This window comes from Juglans regia, chromosome 10 (genome assembly GCF_001411555.2).
Source record: "Juglans regia cultivar Chandler chromosome 10, Walnut 2.0, whole genome shotgun sequence".
Taxonomy (NCBI): Eukaryota; Viridiplantae; Streptophyta; class Magnoliopsida; order Fagales; family Juglandaceae; genus Juglans; species Juglans regia.
This window is the reverse complement of record NC_049910.1, coordinates 32,318,175-32,337,543: the sequence shown is the minus strand read 5'-3', so window position 1 is coordinate 32,337,543 and position 19,369 is coordinate 32,318,175. Positions and strand designations below refer to the sequence as shown.

Below are 19,369 nucleotides of genomic sequence, written 5' to 3'. Positions count from 1 at the left end.
ATATGGGATACTGTTTTACAAAGGCCTTAGTTTTAGGATTTCTTATATATAAACCCCAAAGACCTTTCCACCTCTTTGAGTATGGTACTCTTGCACCATAAAAGATGTCAATTAATAAAATTTGAGGTATCGTATATATTTTTAAAAAACTAGAATGTAAGAGTTTTATTAAAATTCAATATCTCACACATCCATTTTCTATGGGTTTATATTAGTTCAATTATATTATTTAATGAGTTATAGTGGGAAACAAATACCTTTTGATTTTATGATAGTTAGAAGTCTATTTAAGCAGTGAGATAGTTAAAGGTTCTCACCTACAACATAATTGTGTCTCTAGCTATTGAGAGATACTCGGAACTAAAGTTGTTAGGGCGATCCTTCTATCATAATTAGGTCAAATTCTCCATCAAACTATAATGGAGAAATGTATGTTTTCTAACTGTTATTATTTATTATTTTGGATTATAGAAAATTGAAAAACTAAATATTAACGTTTCATGTTAAAATATTTAACGTGGCATCAGAGCTTTAGGTTGCAGATATTCTATAGTCTCAATAAAATATAATATTTACATACTTCTCCCACTTTACGTTGATATGTTATTTCCTAAGGAGAGAAACTTATGTGATTTTTTTGGTTCTCATGTGTTCATGAAATTTTTGTATTGAGACTCATGCAAATGGAATAATATTTTGGTTTCATGAATTGTGCTTTTCTTTTCGTTTATGATGTATTTTTCAAAGATGGAGAGAATAGTGAGACTAGCCACCGGTGGGGCTTAGAGAGGAATGTGAGGAAGCCGGTGTACCCTTGTCGGTAACTTAGCATGTGTGGCAACGTAAGGCGGTGGGCTGTGAAGCCTCGAATGGATGTTGCTCGATAATGTTTGTTGCCATTTGATTTATTGATACAAATAAAATAGAAGGGATCGGTGTTTAGCGTTGGGAGGAGGCCAAAAATCTCCTCACCGGCGTCTCTATGGCGACGATGCAGAGGGCAATAAAGCCGAGTGGCAGCAACTGTGTGAGTTAAAGAACAACAAAAATAGGGGGAGAAGGGAGGTGGATGTTGGAAGCAGGAGGAGGCTGGAGATGCCTCACCGGCAACGCCCACGATTGCGCCGTAACAGAGTTAAGAAACTTAGCTAGTGCGATAGCTATTTGAGGGTGAAGGAGAAAAAAAATGAAACCAGTATTGTACCAAACCAGTTTCGAACTAGAATGAACTCACCAGTTCGGTCCGGTTCACCTATATTTTTTTTCATCTATAATCACTGCTTCATCTACAATGAAGGCTGAGTTTGTGGCATGTTTTGAGGTCATAGTGCATTGTTTATGGCTGAGGAACTTTATCTTAGAATTTTGAGTTGTCGACTCTATTGCCAAACGGCCAAGAATTTATTGTAATAGTTCTTTAGAAGTATTTTTCTCCAATAATGAATGTAGTCTAATGGTGCCAAATACATTAAACTCAAATACCTAAGAATTAAGGAGTAAGTTTAGAAACTAACAGTGTCCATATAACACATTAATGTTATGCTTATGATAGCAGGCCTAGTGACAAAGGGCCTGGTAGGGAAGCAATTCAAAGAACATGTTGAAAGAATGAGTCTTATGTCTTTATCCATGATCTGAACATGTTAAAGTGCTCGTTAATGTATTAAATATTTTTTTTGGACATTTAATGATATTTATTATGGCTGTTTTCGTTTTCTTGTCTTTTCACTTTTTATATATATTGAATGATGTGGATGAATTATGACAAGATGCTATCTAAAATAGACATGAACTGGAATCCAAGGCATTAGTACAATATTAGCCTTAAATGTCCCTATTAAAGATCATGTTAAATGAAGTTACAAATGTTGTAGTTTATGGAAGGAGTTTTTTTGGTAATATAACAGAGGACCACCATGATTCAAATTGGTAATTGATTTGATATTGATGTTACGAAACTCATATAATGTATTTTGAGTTAGGAAAGTTTACTGGAAATGAACGTGCACAATATGGTTAATTTCTTGTAATAAACCCATGAACGAAAAATGCTATTTTATGGGCGTATGAGCCAAGTGAGAGAATGTAAGAGTTTTATTAAAACTCAATATCCAGCACACTCATATCTCTATGGTTTATATTTCAATTATATCACTTTATTAATGAGTTATAGTGTGATATGAATACCTTTAGATTTCATGATGAACAGAAGTCTATTTAAACAGTTAGGGGGTTAAGAATTTTCATCTACAACATAATTGTGTCTTTAGTCATTGGGAGATGCTTAGAAGTAAAGTTGCTAGGGTGATTATTATCTCATAATCTGGTCAAATTCCCTATCAAGCTGTAATGGAAAGAAATACGTTTTTTAATTATTATTATTTATAATTGTAGATTATAGAAATCAGAGATCCAAATATTAATATTTCATGTTAAAATATTTAAGAAAATACTTTAATCATAAATGAATTACACAAAAGTAAACCCATAAATTAATATGGTTTGAAATAATACGTCAGATTGTAAAATTATTTTTATTATAAAATTGAGATAACAGATTTTATAAAATTATATCAATTTATAGATTTATTTTATATAATTTCTTTATATTTATAATAATTTTTAAATATTTAACACAGAAAAGTAGATAGGTAGAAGCATTGCAAGACAAAAGGAGGCTGAGATCTAAACTTAGTTGGCGGTGTGTGGGCTGCCACTTGCATGTTGGGCAGTGGGAAATATCAATTGTCATGGGGGATGGATTGGGGCGACGTGGTAAAATTGTTGACTTTTTTTTTTATCTCTATATATTAATGGCTTGACAAAAGAGAGAAGAAGAGACAAAAGGAGAGAAGTGTGCTGTTAGCTTAAGGGGAGCGAGGGTCGGCTTGGTTTGGGGCTGGGCGGTTGCTGGTAGAGTTTTGGAGATGGGCTCAGCCAGGAGAGAAAGAGGTGCTATGACTTGTTAGTGGTTCCTCTCTTGGGCTAGCTTTAGATGGCCACAAGCGAGAGATGATGATGATGATGATGATGATGGGGAGGATTTAACTATTGAGGCCTTTTCAGAGCCAGTTACAAAGCAAACAGATATAAGGGCCTTGGGGGAGTGTTTTGGGGCCCTGGGGAATGCCTCTCCTATGAGCTGCTTAGCTTTTAATATCGTTAACTCATGATGACATTGTTTCAAACTCTTCAAAAATCTTAGCTGTCCGGGTTTTGAGAGGTATATTTTTGTTCTGATGTTTAGCTATCCAGTTGACGAGACCTCCAATTCAATTAGGAGTGGGGCTACTATGCCGCCCCACTCTTACCGCTGATCGTACCGTTTAACATTGTTTGTTTTTTCTTTTTTATTTTTTCTTTTACATTTTTTTAATACATTTATGAGAGGAGATCATGATCTAACTAAGCATATATGAATAAAAAGTTAAATATTCCCATGATCTTGTTTTTATATATAGACTCTTTTAATTTTCACTAGGCATTAATAGATTAACAAAATGTTCTAAAAATTAGTACTTGTTCAGTGGAGTTTTCAATATTAATCCAGAGCCAAAATCATTTCAAGCTTCGTGCACAAATATGAAGAGAACTATGGACACATATTGCACATGATCTATAATTAACTAATTAAATAAGGTTCAGTTATTATAAGATAGTGAGTATATTTTGTTAATTAGTTAAATAAGGATAACGAGCATTTACGACGGATTATTTATAACGAGAATTATTATTTGTGATGAAAGTATATTCATTTTTACAAAAAATAATTATTTTCGAAAGAAATAACTGTTTACAAATAAACAGATTTCTTATAGAGTGTATTAATAGTTTTAATGGCGTGACATAATATGATAGGATAAGAATAGTACTATATCAACAAGTCCTCATCAACACTTTTTATTAATACGAGAGAAAGGAAAGAAACTCTTGGACATGACGTACAAACGCTATTTCCTTTACAAAAACCGGCCATATTATATGCATGGCTGGTTGACATTCTAACCTCAACCTATATATATATATCTCATCTTAGACAACAGTAGTACTGGAGTCTTCTAGTGAGCAGTTACCGTTTGGCTTTGGCCGTTGAAGCGAAAACCGACAAGCTTCGGTTGCATCATCTATAGACAAGAAAACATACTCCTTCCCAATGATGTCTATGAATTTCGAAGCTATCATCTTCTCCATAACCTTAATCCTTGGGTTTATGATTGCCATCTGGAAAATATATATATGAACAAATTCATAATTAAACATATATTTTGGAGGTTTTGATGATCTTTCACCCCTCTCTCTCTCTCTCTCTCTCCTAAATTATTTCAGAGTTATATATATATATATAGAGAGAGAGAGAGGTTCATGTAGTCTTATACGTACCTTTATGTCATTTGCTAGCAAGGTTCTACGTACTTCAATTAACGTTTCAATGCCCGTAATGTCGATCGATGTAACTCCTATATATAAAAAGAGGTTTAAAACATTTAAAAGTGTCCAACTCAATAATATTATATATACTTATAGTGAGCCATGTATGTATATATAACTTGGGCAAATGTAAATTATCCTTACCTGTCAAATCTAATAAAACATGCTCAAGAATACTTCCTTCAAAGTTTGAAACAGCCTGCTCCTCTCGAATCCACCTCAAAATCCTACTCAAAATTACAGCATCAGCTTACAAATTGATCAATTATGAGATTTAATTTGCTTTTGCCTTTTTACTCCTTTTTCAAGATTCTAGTTTTCAATCTAGAATACGAAAGAGATAAACACATAAAATAAATCCATAATCAATTGAATTTTTCAGATAGTATTAAAAATTTAATATATAAAGAGTAATTGTTCACGAGTGGTCTTGTATAAAGTAGTGCTATAGATATATAGAGATATCAATATTACATATATATATACAATTAATACCTTTCTCTGATGTAGGTGGAATTGGCAAAGTAAATTGGGGAACCAAGTTGTAGAACTAGGATCCCCTTGAGATCGGCTGAATCTGGATACTGCTCCGTGTCACGATATATAGTTGAGTTTGGCACTTTCCCAAGCTTGCAAGATGCAGGCCTTGCCACATAAAGGAGTGCTCTAATTAGACTAAATCCAACCTGAAGAAACAAATTACGCACAAAACTCAAAAACTAAGACATCTTTGTTTGATTCTCAATTAATCATAAAAGGAAACTATGTATGGGAATTTCACTACTTAATTAATTCAGACGGCCATCCTATATATATTTTGTTATTTTCAATCAGATATAAGACATTTTAAATGGCTATTCGTTTAAGTTGTGTCATATAAAACCAACTAAAATATGTAACATCAACATGTGTAACTTGGGATATTGATAAAAATCAAGAACAGAGATTAGCACTACTGCTATTTTTTGAAGAGAAAAGAGTCGCAGTACTTACCGAAATCATGAGGCCCACTTCCATGCTTATGAAAGCAACACCGAAGAAGGCAGCCATGCAAATGATAAAATCGAACTTGTCGACCTTGTAGAGGTGATAAGCCTCTTCATATTTGATGAGGCCAAGCATGGCGGACATGATAATGGCAGATAAAGCAACCAGAGGAGTGTGACTAAACAGAGAAGCCAAGAAGAGGAGCGTCAGCGCCATGCTCACTGCCATTACTATGTTTGACATAGCCGTCTTACATCCGGAATTGAAATTGACAGCAGTTTTGGAAAATGGTCCTACACAAATTATTAAAACACCCATTTGTTTTGTAAAATCTCATTAAAAAACAAAAATATTGAACAAAAAAGTTATATATATGGAATGATTTGTACCAGTTGTCAAGTAGCATGAAGTGAAAGACCCGACAATGTTCATGAAGCCAAACGCTATCATCTCCTTGTTCCCATCAACTTGTTCATTTTGCATAATGGCAAAGCTCCTTCCAATCGCTATCCCTTCCTGCATGAATTTATTTTTGCTTTATAAATTCAGTACTACACCTCTTTGACTACGTAATATTTCATAAAAAAAAAGAAGGAAATAAAATTAAGGCCAATGAGACCAGATCAGTACTACTTATACTTACAGCCAGAGCTATAAGGCCTGTTACTAGCCCAGCTTTTATTACTGTTGCTAGATATTTAGAGTCAAAGTTTAATAAACCAATTGAAGACGGATTTATTCCTTTCTTCAAATGTCCAACCTGACATGAGAAAGATGACAACAGTGCTAAAAGATTAAATCGTGGATAAAAGAGTAAAACAGGAGTTGATCAGAAACAAAGAAGATTAATAAAAAAAAAAGGTAATACTGCATGCGCACATACAATTTGGATACCATGGTCGTCTGCGTGAGTGAAATAAGCAAACAAACAGCCTACTACCACCGTCACCATTGGAGCTATAGCTGAAACCCAGAATAGTTTTGGCTTCTTTTTTCTCTGGAAATTTATGCTCCAACAATGTTATTAATACAGAAAAATCTGTCTATGTGTGTGTATCATCGTGTCATCGTGTGTGTGTGTGTGAGAGAGAGAGAGAGAGAGAGAGAGAGAGAGAGAGATCAAAGCTTACCACGTATGTAGTTACTTGAAGGAAACAAAGGAAAGTTACCCCAACAACTATGCTCTCCCACCTCCACTGGAAAAGGAAGAAATTAAGTGACCGATCGTCATTTTCAAATATTTGAAGATCATCACTAATTAGCTTTTTTAGTGTTCTTGTTTTTTGTTTCAATTATTCCAAAAGAACAACCTGCGATATTATTTATATATAGTAGTACTGCATGTGGTGATCGCTATTTAGCTAGAGAAGTCCTGCCAGCCACTATATATATTATATATATAAAAGAATCTCATTACGTATCTAGATCTACTAGCTTTTTTATTCCAAAGTCGTTTGTTTACAATTTTTTTTTCTAATGTGGCGGCAATATCATGCATATATGTACGCACAGCCACACGAGGCTTAATTAATAAGACATTTTCACGTGATATTAATGGAAATATTCTTTAAAGAAAATGTTTTCTTACTCTGGAATTAAATACAATATAATATATAATAATAAACAAGATTAATTACTTTTTTCAGTTTCATCCGTTATACTATGTAGTCTAACGATAACATAGAAATATTTAAAACATAAGTATTTATCATACTATGACAAAGTTTTGCATTAATAATATATTCGATATGATATATGATATATTAAGCGAACTTGTAAAAAATGATTTTTTATTGTTTACTTTTGTGTTTTTGTACGTACAAACCTCTTTTCTGTTTTTGAAGATTGCATGAATTACAGATATCACATCCGTTTTAGTCGTAAAATGAAGCAATCCGAAAATCCCCTTTAACTGTTGCAGGCAGATGATTATCGCCGTCCCACCCATAAAACCAGTTATCGTTGAATGCGATAAGAAATCCACTAGAATTCCCAACCTGCAGAAATCATTATATGCATCTAATTATTTGATTAATTAACAGCCAACATAGTAATAAATACATGCCAGATAATAATAATAATTGTAATAGTGGATTTTCTATAAAAAGATTAATATATATCCTTCTCTATATATGTGCATGTATATATATCTTCTATGTTTTTTATTTATTTTTTGTTGAGAAGGATATTAATTTGTTCCTATATATATATATAGTCACTCATCTTATCCACATGAATGTTTTTACCTTAGAAAACCTAGAGCCGTCTGAAAGATACCAGTGATGAACGTTGATGTGAATATCAAACGGAGATACAATGCTGGATCATCGTTTGGCGATACTACGTCTGAAATGGTTGACTGTAGGAACAACGAGCATGCTGCCACGGTTCCCACTGCAAGATGCTTCGAGTTCCCGAAAACAGCGTATATGAGCGGCGGAACAAAGCTAGAATCTACAACAAAATAGCGCAAAATCTTTCAGTTTCTCCGAGTAGAAATTGTACTATATATATATATATATATATATATATGGGTCTATCTTACAGAGGCCGATGATGGGAGGAAGGGATGCAAGTCTTGCATAGCTGATTCCCTGAGGGATTGCGAGGCTTGTAATGGTGATTCCGGCGAGAAGATCGTATCGGAATAAATGGAAGTTGTATTTTGGAAGCCATTCGAAGATTGGGATGAAGTATTGTAGGGCTTTTTTAAGACGGCGAGATGGTTTTTCATTTCTAAATTGCTGGAATGGATCGTCGGGGAAGAAAGTTTCTTTCAGATCTGATTTCAAAGTGGTGACAAAGTCTCTTGGGGGAGCAAAGCTCACGACCAGGCGTTGGGGCTCGATAGAAGCACTACCCATGATGGCCACACGGATCTCAGAGAGAGAGAGAGAGAGAACTAAGTGGGTGTAGGGAGGCTAAAGGATGGAGTTATAGCATGCATTTATAGGCAAAGATTAGAACAGAGGTTTGGATTCGATAAGATAATTTGTAAATAGTAAAATAAAAATTAAATTATTTATTATATTTAATGTAAAGATTTGAAATTTTTTTTTTAAATTTAAAAAAATTAAATTATTTATTATATTTTATATAAAAATTTAAAAAAATTATAATAATAAAATGAGATGGGTTGAGTTGAGTTTTAAATCTAAACTTCTACTAATAATGGAAAATGATATGATGGTGACGAAGAATGGATAAGGAGAATTTGACAAGCTAGTCTACGTACGTATATACTAGTGATCACCTACTACGCAGATAAAATTTGCCCTTTGTTCATTTGACTACTACCGTCTCGGAAGGGGAAAAGTTGTAATTAGAAAAGAAAAATGCTAATCTTTTACAAATTTAATAAGTACTCTTGTTTTGACTTTTGACTTTTTAATTTTTTTTTATAAAATTTAGTTTTTCATTAATTATATATGTAATATTAGATTGTGAGTTTATTTTTATGGAAAGTTTTAGTAATTGTAATTAATACTTCTTTTCTAATCTCAATTGTTACATTAAATTTGATAATCAAATTTTAAAAAGAGATAAACATCAATCATGTAGGCTCTACAACCTATTCATGTAGAAATTATGGATGATACGGACCCCACGCGAATACTTACGCGCCGTTTGGATAGTGAAAATAATGTTGCATCTCATCTCATCTCATCATTATAAATTTTTTAAATTTTTATACAAAAATATAATAAATAATGTAACTTTTTATAATATTAAAAAATAATATTTTAAAAATATATTATTCAACTTTCATCTTTTAGCTCAATTTATTATCCAAACGGCATTTTAATGTTGTGGCTATCATTCAGCTTTATATTGGATCATTGAACTTTATTATTGGGAATTGAAGAGGATCACAATTATGTATTAAGAAATAATGATCCCTTAACAATTATGAGCCTTTGAGTTTACTTGCTAATTATTGGACTCAATTAATGATGGCCACCTCGATTTACAAATGTAAATACCATAGAAACGAAAAATACAAACAAGAGTAAAATGTTGATTAATTGTTTCATTGAATAATGGGAGGAAAGAAAGGCTGCTCTTTGATTTGTTTTGATATTATTTTTGGGTTACCGTTTTAGGTAACGAGGGGAGAAAATAGCAAAGCAAGAAGACTATATAGTTGAGAAGAAAGCTATAAATGGTCGAGGTTTGATCTCTAGAAGGTTTAGTGTTGCTTATACGAGAGATATATGCTTAAAGAATAAATATAGATAGAAGTTACTATTAGGAGCATCCACTTTGTACACATGATGTGGTATCATCTAAATCACACATCTCTCCAAGTGAGTGTTGGGAACAATTAATTAGAAACAGCCACGCAGTGAGTGCAAAGTATGCACTGCTATAGTGGCTTCTCTCTAGCATTACAGCTTAAGTTTTATGATCCTCCATATAAATTTCTTTGAATTTATTGCTAGTAATTAGAAAACTAGGGTCTTTGGTTTTATCTATATATTCAACAAATATGATTAAATGGTATAATATTATATATATAGTAAAATTATAAACAAATTTTTAAATAAATTATTAATATCTAATTAGGGATTTACATATATAAGAAATATTATATATAGCTAGGCTATGAAATATATATATCTCTTTATATATATATATATATAAAAAGTGGCTATCAAACAAAAATTTTTATTTTAATAATTTTTATTATATTTTCGTTAAAAATTAACGCCGTTCATCCTACTAAAAATGCCTGCAGCCAATAATATTATATTAATGATGACAATAAGCTTGTTTTGTTTTGATACCCGGGCCCCATGCATTAATTGAGATTTTAGAGATCATAGGTAGTCATGTAAATATTACTACCGATCTATTATTATTATTATTATTATTATTATTATTATTATTATTATAATATGCCCAACAAGCCCTTAAGATTAATTTTTAATACGGATCTGCATAAACATTTCTATATACTTAATTAATAATTACCAAATTATGAAGAAAAACAAATAAGAAAAGAACTATATATCATGTATATATTATCAATATTTATACATTGTATGTACAATATTTGATTTGTTTATTATTTTGTTAAAATTTAGATTTTTTTAATCTTTATTTTTTTATTTTTCTTTAACTTTGTATTTTCTTTTTCTAGACAAAGAAGCTATTGACTTTTTTTATTTATTTTTATTTAAATCATTATGTCAAATATACCCCGGGACTAATGCACCGGAGCCGTTCCCTAGTGTATATATATATATTGCATAATCAATGGGAAATGAAATTAAGGTTAGAAACATATATGAATTTGGGTAGGTACGTACGCAACTTCCAAGTTCCAAACTGAAGAAATATTTCGCCGGCCCCACAAAAATATATAAATTACCTCCATCAGTTGGGCATATTGCATGAAGATCAGGGTGCGTGAGAGCTAGCATTACGCATTGTTGATGAGACATAATTATAATATTAGACCTAATGAACAACGAGTTAAACAACAAATCTGAAGTCTAAACTTTTCTTCCACAAACCAAACAAAAGGAGTGTTCAAATCAAAGTAGTTTAGTGTCTACATACACTACCATATGAACCTCCCTGGGTTAGCATTCAGGAGGGAGAGGCATTACCTATTTCGAATGTGATATACATACATATATATATATACACGCGCATATACACACACTTCAAATTTGAAACGTAATTACTTGGCGTATATATATAGAATTTATAATGCACCAATTTTCAGTCATTTCAACAGGATCAATCATTGCATGCTTGCAACCTAAATTGACCTAAATTGTGGGGGAGAAAACGCACCAATGAAAAATGATCAAAAAAAGGGAAAAGTAAAAAGTTATGTGCTCATGGATGATAGACTATATATCTAGAGGGATCATCTAGGAAATATAAGGATGATACATCACTGGGCTAATAATAATTAATACTAGGAAACCATAAAGGGATATATTATTGAAGCATTGGTCAAAGAAAAATTCTATTTACAAGTTGCCAGGAATAACACACTTAACAAAGCACTTACATGTCATAATTTGATTTGAAAAAAAAATTTTAAAATTTGAATAAAACATAGTTATGTGGATGATATGTTCTACACATCGACTTGCAAATAAAATAACTCTTAGACAATTTGGTCATGGGTGGAGAAGATGAAGAGCATTGAGAGGAGGAGAAATAAAAGAAAATAAGAATATGAGGAGAAGGGAGAAGAGGAGGAGAATGGAGAACAGCCTGTGTGAGGGAAGTAGAAGAAGAGAAGAGAAAGGACTGAGAAGAGAGGTGGACGGTTGGAGGAGAAAGTGAGAGGAGAGAGAAAGAACATTAGGGTTTTGGTTTTATATATGATTTATATATATTTTTTAAAAAGCATATATATACACACACACATGGGTGAGCGGATTCCCGTCGAACCTCCACTCGCATGTTGATTTTTGCCTTAATCACTCGCCTGCACCTGCAATCGAGACATTGCCCGCCCGTCCTGCTAGATTGGGTGGGCAGGCTGGATTGTAGGGGCCCATTGCCCAACCCTAGATCAAATAGTGAGAAATCTATTTAGGATCAAGAGAGCTAAATTATATAAGAGTTTGAATTTTAACAAAGAGATTTTAATATATAATAGGCCGTACTACTTATTCATGCTTGTTTTATTATTGTAGCACTTCGGGTAAAATCTCCATCTCGCATGTACTACCATTCGAATAACCTTAGATTTATTTGATAAGGATCCTCTAGAATGTTAATAATATTTTCCTATGTAATCATTAATGGGATCTTGACTAAAAACCTCCAAACACCATGTTAAATAACTCAAAACGGGTTTTCCTATGACACATGCAAATAGCTGAAGTGTTTTTTGTTATTCAAGTCCTTTCTTTTCTAAGCCACACATTCTCTAAATTTCGTTCACTTGTTCCTACATACACAAAGACCCCTTTTTCCAAAATACAATGGCATGCCTCAAATAATAGAATGTAAAGTCAAGCCCATTAATATATATAACTCCACCTACATACTTTTTAATCATTGCTGACTACTTAGATCCCGTTTTTTGAAATAATACACAATTGAAATTATTGAATATAAAGTCAAGTCCCATGGCAATAAAATCCACCTACCTCTGAAATTATTGAAATTATTGAATTAATATATTAATTCATGGTACTCCATAAAATGGGTGTACACGTGGTCTCCATTAACCCTGAAAAATAACAGAGATTTAGTACTGTGATGATCATTCGATTTGGAAGATCTCGCAGCCACCATCGATCCCATCCACCTTCCAAATTAATATTTGCCTTAGAACAAGAGTTTCGTACGTAGAATTAATGGGGGGTAGAAAATGCCCTATACATATATGCTAGCTAGTTACAATATATATTATTAATTGTATTATATGATTAAAATATGTGAACAAGTACGTGAAAAGATGACTTAATTTGACATTTGGTTTTGATGATCTAAACATTAATGGAGAAAGTCAATAATTAGATCCCTTCAAATATGCAAGAGAATGAATGGAAATGCGGTAGTACTCCTCTTACAAGCGAATTGGATGGTGATGAAATTGAAGAACGTACTTACGGTCGTCATAGACACAAGATTAACATTAAATAATATTGAAGGAGTATATATCACATGATGCTATTTTCTTTTAAATTAAATCTTACCAAAGTTAAGTGAGTTAACAATAAAAGATCAGAACATCTATTGAACAATGGAAGGTTTCAAGACTGCATTTGTGATACTCCCATATGATAATGATAAATGTAGGTAGTGAATGAGATCCTACATTATTTAAGAAGGAAAAATTCTTGCTCTTTATAATAAGGTTTCAATGAGGCTCTAATTGTAACATTAACTAGTCCTTCTGGAATATATACCATCTGGTTTAGGCCTTCTATATATTGAGACGTTATAAATAGTATCAAAGCCTATCACAACAAAAAAATGTGGGACTTGAGTCGTGTCACCTACAACAGACAAGCTCGACGAGGACGTTGAGAATTTAAGGAGGGAAGATTGTGATATCTGATAAGGATAATGGTAGGTGGTCGTGAATGAGATCCCACATTACTTGAGAAGGAAAAGTTCTTACTCTTTATAAAGTTCTAATGAGACTCCAATTATATAATTGACTAGTTCTTTTGAAATATAGGTAATGTGATTTGGACCTTCTATTAGGACGACATTTTCCCCTAGGCCTACTACTACTCGTATCGGTTTTCAACTTCGACTAAGCTGGATCCCATATATACACACACACAAGTCTATCCTCGATCGAGAATTTGTAATGTTTAGCAAAAGTATGAGCTAAAGGTCTTTCAATATTCAACGTAGTACTCGCGACGTAGGGAATTAGGAAGATCAATTGCTTTGAATAATTCATAATTTAGAGTGGTATGACTCGTCTCGACTTAATCTTTTGCGTTTCCTTGTATATACCGCGCTGGCACACCCAAAAAAGGAAGAAAAGAGGGAATTTGGAAGAAAAGAATCTGAAGTTGGCAGATTATAGTTATAAGAAGAATTCAAAGCTGCATGATTGGTGCCTGCCCTTCAAGTCTTACATCTTTATTATTTTTTAGATGAGGATGCCTCCAAAACTTCGACTACATGCAAAGCCCGTACGTGTCATATGACCTAAGAAAGTTATTAACACAATTTTCGCCACTCTGTTATCATCCCATTAATAGGTTTAATATTGACTTTACACACACACACACATATATATATATATATATATATATATATATTTGTGCGCTTTTGTTTGGACAAATCAATTTTCCTTCAAGTAAAGTTGGAGAAAATTTCCTTCAACTCATTTAAAAAAGTGATATATATGTGCCTCTTGATCATGTTATAAGAATTACAATTTTTTTTTTTAATAAGAGCATACCTGACGAGCATTTAACTTAGAATTTTTAAAATGTATGTGTTACATATTTAATGAACCCTTGTCAATTTTATATATAGATGGTTTGGAAGAAGTTTAATTTTTCCAATCCAGTTTCAAGAAAATCCATATATGTGTGTACAAGTAGTGGATTGTATGTCCAGCTTAGAAGTTTTGGGTCAAAACTTGCCGACGGAGTAACAGTTAAAAGCGTTTGAATTTGGACATGTTGCATGGGCCACCAACGATATCTTATGTCATTGCTGCATTGAGCCTAATCGATATCTTTTAATAGGAGGTAGATTACCGACAACCGAGCAGATCGAAGATGGTATTATTCCATCAAAGACCATGCGAAAGATGATAATTAGACGATGATCATGAATGCAGACAGGTATCTAATATCGCATGAAGCATGGAATACCTCTTTTGGATGAAATTTCTTTTGTCTCAAAATATCTTTTTGGTCTCAAACATTGTTGTAGTGGATCACTTCTTCTCAAAATATATGTTGTAAGGGGATTTTTTCCGGGCCCATAAAATGTCCTAGGCCTAGCCATTGGCCGGCTCACTAGAAGATCAAATAGTAGAGAAGAGTGAGGGACAAGAAATAATGGAGGTGTAAGCGGAGAATAAGGGAAACGCAATGACAGGAGAGAAAAATGGATGATTTAACATAAAGCAAAAAAATATAAGGTGTAAGGTGTTAGGAGAGAAAAAGTACAGAAGTGACTTAAAGCAAGTGTGAGACAGGTAATAAAAGGCAAGAGAAACCTACAGATTTGGGATCTCTTCGACTCTTGGGTTTTAGATCATCCTTCACACACTCTTTTCAGGGACAACTTCGACTTCTTCATACTTGGGGGCTTCTTCTTCAGCCAGAGAGCTCCAAGGAGAACTTCTTCTCCATAAATTAGCTCTACAACTTTCATTGTACAGTTAAACATGAGAGGCCACGAAAGACTGTAAACAAGTTTATTATAGTAAAATCTCTCCTCCCCAAACCCCCGTGGACATAGGCCTAGTGCCAAACCACGTAAAATCTGTACTTTCATCTCTTTATTTTCTACATCTAAATATTGTTCACCACCAAGGATGTACGAACTGACATCGTATAGCCGCACCGGACCATTGCTGGGGGCTCACATGTAGCATAGATCAAGGCCCAGCTCTAAAGTCCCGAGTTGCCGGGGCCCGGCCAAAGGGAGTGCAAAACACGATGTTAACAGTGATGCCGTCTGTGGGATCATAATAGATCTTGCGTGTACTTCGTATGCCCACGGAAAGCCGTTCCAGGCGACTCGGAAGAGACACAGAGGAAGCCATAGAGGCAAGGCTGAAAATAAGACTGGAAATCATGGAGGAATGGGTGACGAAGCTGACCAACGAAGTGCAAACACTTCGCAAAGAAAACGAGGAGCTCATATTGAAGGAGTAGATCAAAATTCTCTAAATAAGTGTTCTCAACCTTTTGAATTTTCATAAAAAAAGAAAAAAAATACTGCTACAAAAAAAAAAAGAAAAAAAAAGAGGGGCAAATCTTCTCACCCAAGCAATTAAGTGCACTGCGCTTGAGTGCTTTCCATGCATTAAAAGTATATTGCATTTTTTATATATTTAGCATGAAAGACTGACTTCTCAAAAGAAAGAAGAAGCGTGAAAGGCTGCGAATCGAACTTCCCGGCCACTTAGGCTGTAAATGCAATTGTTTTGGATACTTTTAAATATACAGTACACTTGGAATACACATGCAGACATACATAAGTGCTGAGTGCATAAGTGCATGGTATGGGAGTAAACAGTGCACAGTGGACGGATGCTACGTCTCGTGCATGGCACTGTAGTAAGGGTCGGGCATGCCCTGTGCCCCTGGCCATCCCTCATCCACCTGCAACGGGGACCTACTAGGGCACTGGCAGTGGCGGCCTCTATAGTCTGCCGGTTGGCTGGTGGTCGCCGACCACCACGGTGGGCTCAGGATGGCCCATGGTTGTACACCAAAACTCACTGTGTGCTCATGGAAGCCCACCACAAGCAACAAGGACTCACCGGAGACCACCTCACAGACCATCTACGCCATATGTCGCTTCAGAAAAGGTCCACGACCACCATTGCCCAAAGATGGAGATCACCGCATGAACGCGAGTCTGGGATTGCCCATGGCTGAGATTACCTTGGCCCAGTCGCATTGTGGCTCGGTGGGGGTGCCAGCGGCCACCATGTGGGCAACACACCAAGGTAAGACTCCACGACCTCCCTGCATTGCTGCCGAAAAAGCTCCACAGCCTCCACTCGTCGGCCATGCATTGGAGCCACTGAACTACATGGCCTTAACTCCTCGGCCGGGGGTACCTCGAAAGTGTTTTTCTTGGCCAGTGTCTTCCTCGCCTAGTTACCGTGCAACTAGGTCTACTTGCCAGAGGTTCAGCCATGCTGCACATCTCAATTACAACTTGGCCACATGCATAGCAGGCACGCGACACACCACCTCACTTAGTGGATGCTCTTGCTTGAAAAAAGAAAAAAAAATGGAAGCGGAAATAAAATGAGGAGCAAGGAAGAGGAGAAATGACAAAACAACTGTGGACAACTTCGGTCAAGCAGCGGACAAGTAGCAATAGAGAGAGAGAGAGAGAGAAAGAGAGAGAGAGAGAGAGAGAGGAAAGAAGAGGAAGAAGGGAAAAATCAAACAACAACGGGCAAAAAATTAGTCATAGCAGCTAAACGCTCCGGTTTGTCTCCTTTTAAACTTGAGTGAATTCTATTTTACTAACGCAATTATTTTATGTGGTGCGAAATACCAGTTGTACGACTCGACACGATATCTTCAATTAGCATAACTTGCAACGAAAAAATCAACCAAGTCAACTCTACTAAATGGGAACTCCATCAACAACTTACCTCCCCGCGAGGCAAAAAGTGAAAGGTAGGCCTAAAAAGTTGTCTTGTCCCTCTTGCAGAGGATTGTGGGTTAGTCTTTGACCACCCAAAGACAAATTTTACCTTCATCGTAAGCGTCAATAGGTGAGAGAGGGTTCAGTAATCGACTGCCTGAACAACTTACCTCCACACGAAGGATGATATGCGAGTAGGAGGCTCAGCCTCCTCTTCCGGGAGAGCGGGACTAGCCGTGAGGTGGCCCGAATAACTTACCCGGACCTCCATTGCGATGAAGTGTGGGATCAACATCAGCCTGTCCCAAACCTATCATTTCCTGTGATGTCAACGGGCGGGAGCGGGTTCAGTAACAGATTGACCGAACAACTTACCTCCCACGAAGGATGATAGGCGAGCAGGCGGTTCAGCCTCCTCGTCTGGGAGAGTGGGACTAGCCTTGAGGCGGTCCGAATAACTTACTGCGACCCCCCTCACGGTGAAGGAGCTGTCAGCCAACTATTATTTGAACTTACATCCCCGCGTGGTACTATAGGGAAATGTAGGCTTTAAGGTTGCATTGTCCCTCTCGTGACAGAGTGCGGGTTAGTCTTCAGCTACCTTACCTAAGGAAAATGATTACCTTCCTCTTTAGTGTCAACTGGTGGGAGCAGATTCAATAACAGATTGCCCAAACGACTTACCTCATTGCGGGATACTATAGAGAAAAGTAAGCCTTAAGATTGCCTTATCCCTCCCACAGTGGAGAGAGGGATCAGTCTCACGGCTACCCGAATAACTTACCTCAGCCCCCGAAGAAGTGTGGGATCAACGCTAGCCTAGCCCAAACTTACCATTTCCTGCGGTGTCAAAGGGTGGGAGCTAGTCTAGTAACAGACTGCCCTAATGACATACCTCCCTGCGGGATACTATAAGAAAATGTAGGGCTAAAAGTTGCCTTACCCCTTTCAGAGTGGAGAGTTGGACCAGCACCACGGCTACCCGATTACTTACCCCAACCCCCACCACAGTGAAGGAGCAAACCAGCCACATTTTTGTCTGAATTAACTCCCTGGGGACAAAGAGGCAGAATGCCATAATGCATTCCTCTCCTCGATGGAGAGCGGGCCGAGTCTATAGATCGCCTGAATAATGAAGCGAAAGACACGAACATCATCAACGAAATCTATGTCAACGAGATTTCCATCAGCAACTGACCTACTCATGAGGCGAAAGGGAAATGTTGGACTTAAAGGTTGCCTTATCCCTTTTGCGGAGGAGTGTGGGTCGGCCCTTGACTACCCGAAGATAAAATCTCCACCAACAGACTTTGCTTCAACAAAAGAATCTCCAACAACAAAATCACCACCAAAGGAAACTCCACCAGCTCCAATATACCTCCCCGCGAGGCAAAATGGATGAGTCAAGCCAGAGGAATCTCTATCCCTCTCGCGGAGGAGTACAGGTCGGTCTTCGGCTACCCGACATATTTATCAATGGAACATCATCTCCAGAAATAGAACGCCAAATGGATAACGTCTCAAACCCACCACATCCTGGAAAAATAACTCAGGTTTGCGAATTCACTAACAGGTTTGACTTGTGCAGCATCTCCTACTTACCTTCCCGTGAGGCTCAACAGGCGGGACCAGCCGTAAGGCTACTCGGCCTGCCTCACGGGGAAATGCAGGTTCATTCTTTAGACTGCCGAACATTACTTTCAAGATGGCATAGCACGACCGAACATCTCCTACTTACCTTCTCGTGAGGGTCAACGGGTAGGACCAGCAGTAAGGCGGCCCAGCCTACCTTATGGTGAAGTGAGGGTTCAGTCTTTCGACTGCTCGGCATTGCTTTCGAGACGACATAGCAAGATCAGACATCTCTTACTTACATTCCCATGAGGATCAACAGGCAGGTCTAGCCTTGTGGTGGCCTGGTCAACCTCACGGCGAAGTGCGGGTTCAGTTTTTCGACTGCCCGACATTACTTATTGAGGTAACATTTCCATTGGCAAACACGGGGTGTTCGCACTCGTGCCATAACCACAATTCGCATCAGAAAAGAAAATTTCACCAACGTCATCGAAAATGAAGACGCTATAAGAAAGTACGCCTTTTGACAAGACTTAGGGTGAGTTTAGTCTTACAAACTGCTCGCCCCATTTTTACCATTTTT

At 36.1% G+C, this 19,369-nt stretch overlaps 1 protein-coding gene across 1 annotated transcript; it reads right to left on the bottom strand.

The window, feature by feature from the left end:
* Positions 1-3,872: 3,872 nt before the first annotated feature.
* On the bottom strand, positions 3,873-8,310 carry LOC109004651 (probable sulfate transporter 3.5). The gene is made up of 12 exons (XM_018983281.2): positions 7,961-8,310; positions 7,662-7,869; positions 7,241-7,412; positions 6,546-6,611; positions 6,299-6,412; positions 6,059-6,175; positions 5,805-5,931; positions 5,422-5,708; positions 4,924-5,114; positions 4,573-4,655; positions 4,381-4,457; positions 3,873-4,221 (listed from the first exon to the last, which is right to left on the bottom strand). The coding sequence occupies exons 1-12, from the start codon at positions 8,277-8,279 to the stop codon at positions 4,033-4,035; spliced, it is 1,950 nt and encodes a 649-aa protein (XP_018838826.1). The 5' UTR covers positions 8,280-8,310; the 3' UTR covers positions 3,873-4,032.
* Between the last annotated feature and the right edge of the window lie 11,059 nt (positions 8,311-19,369).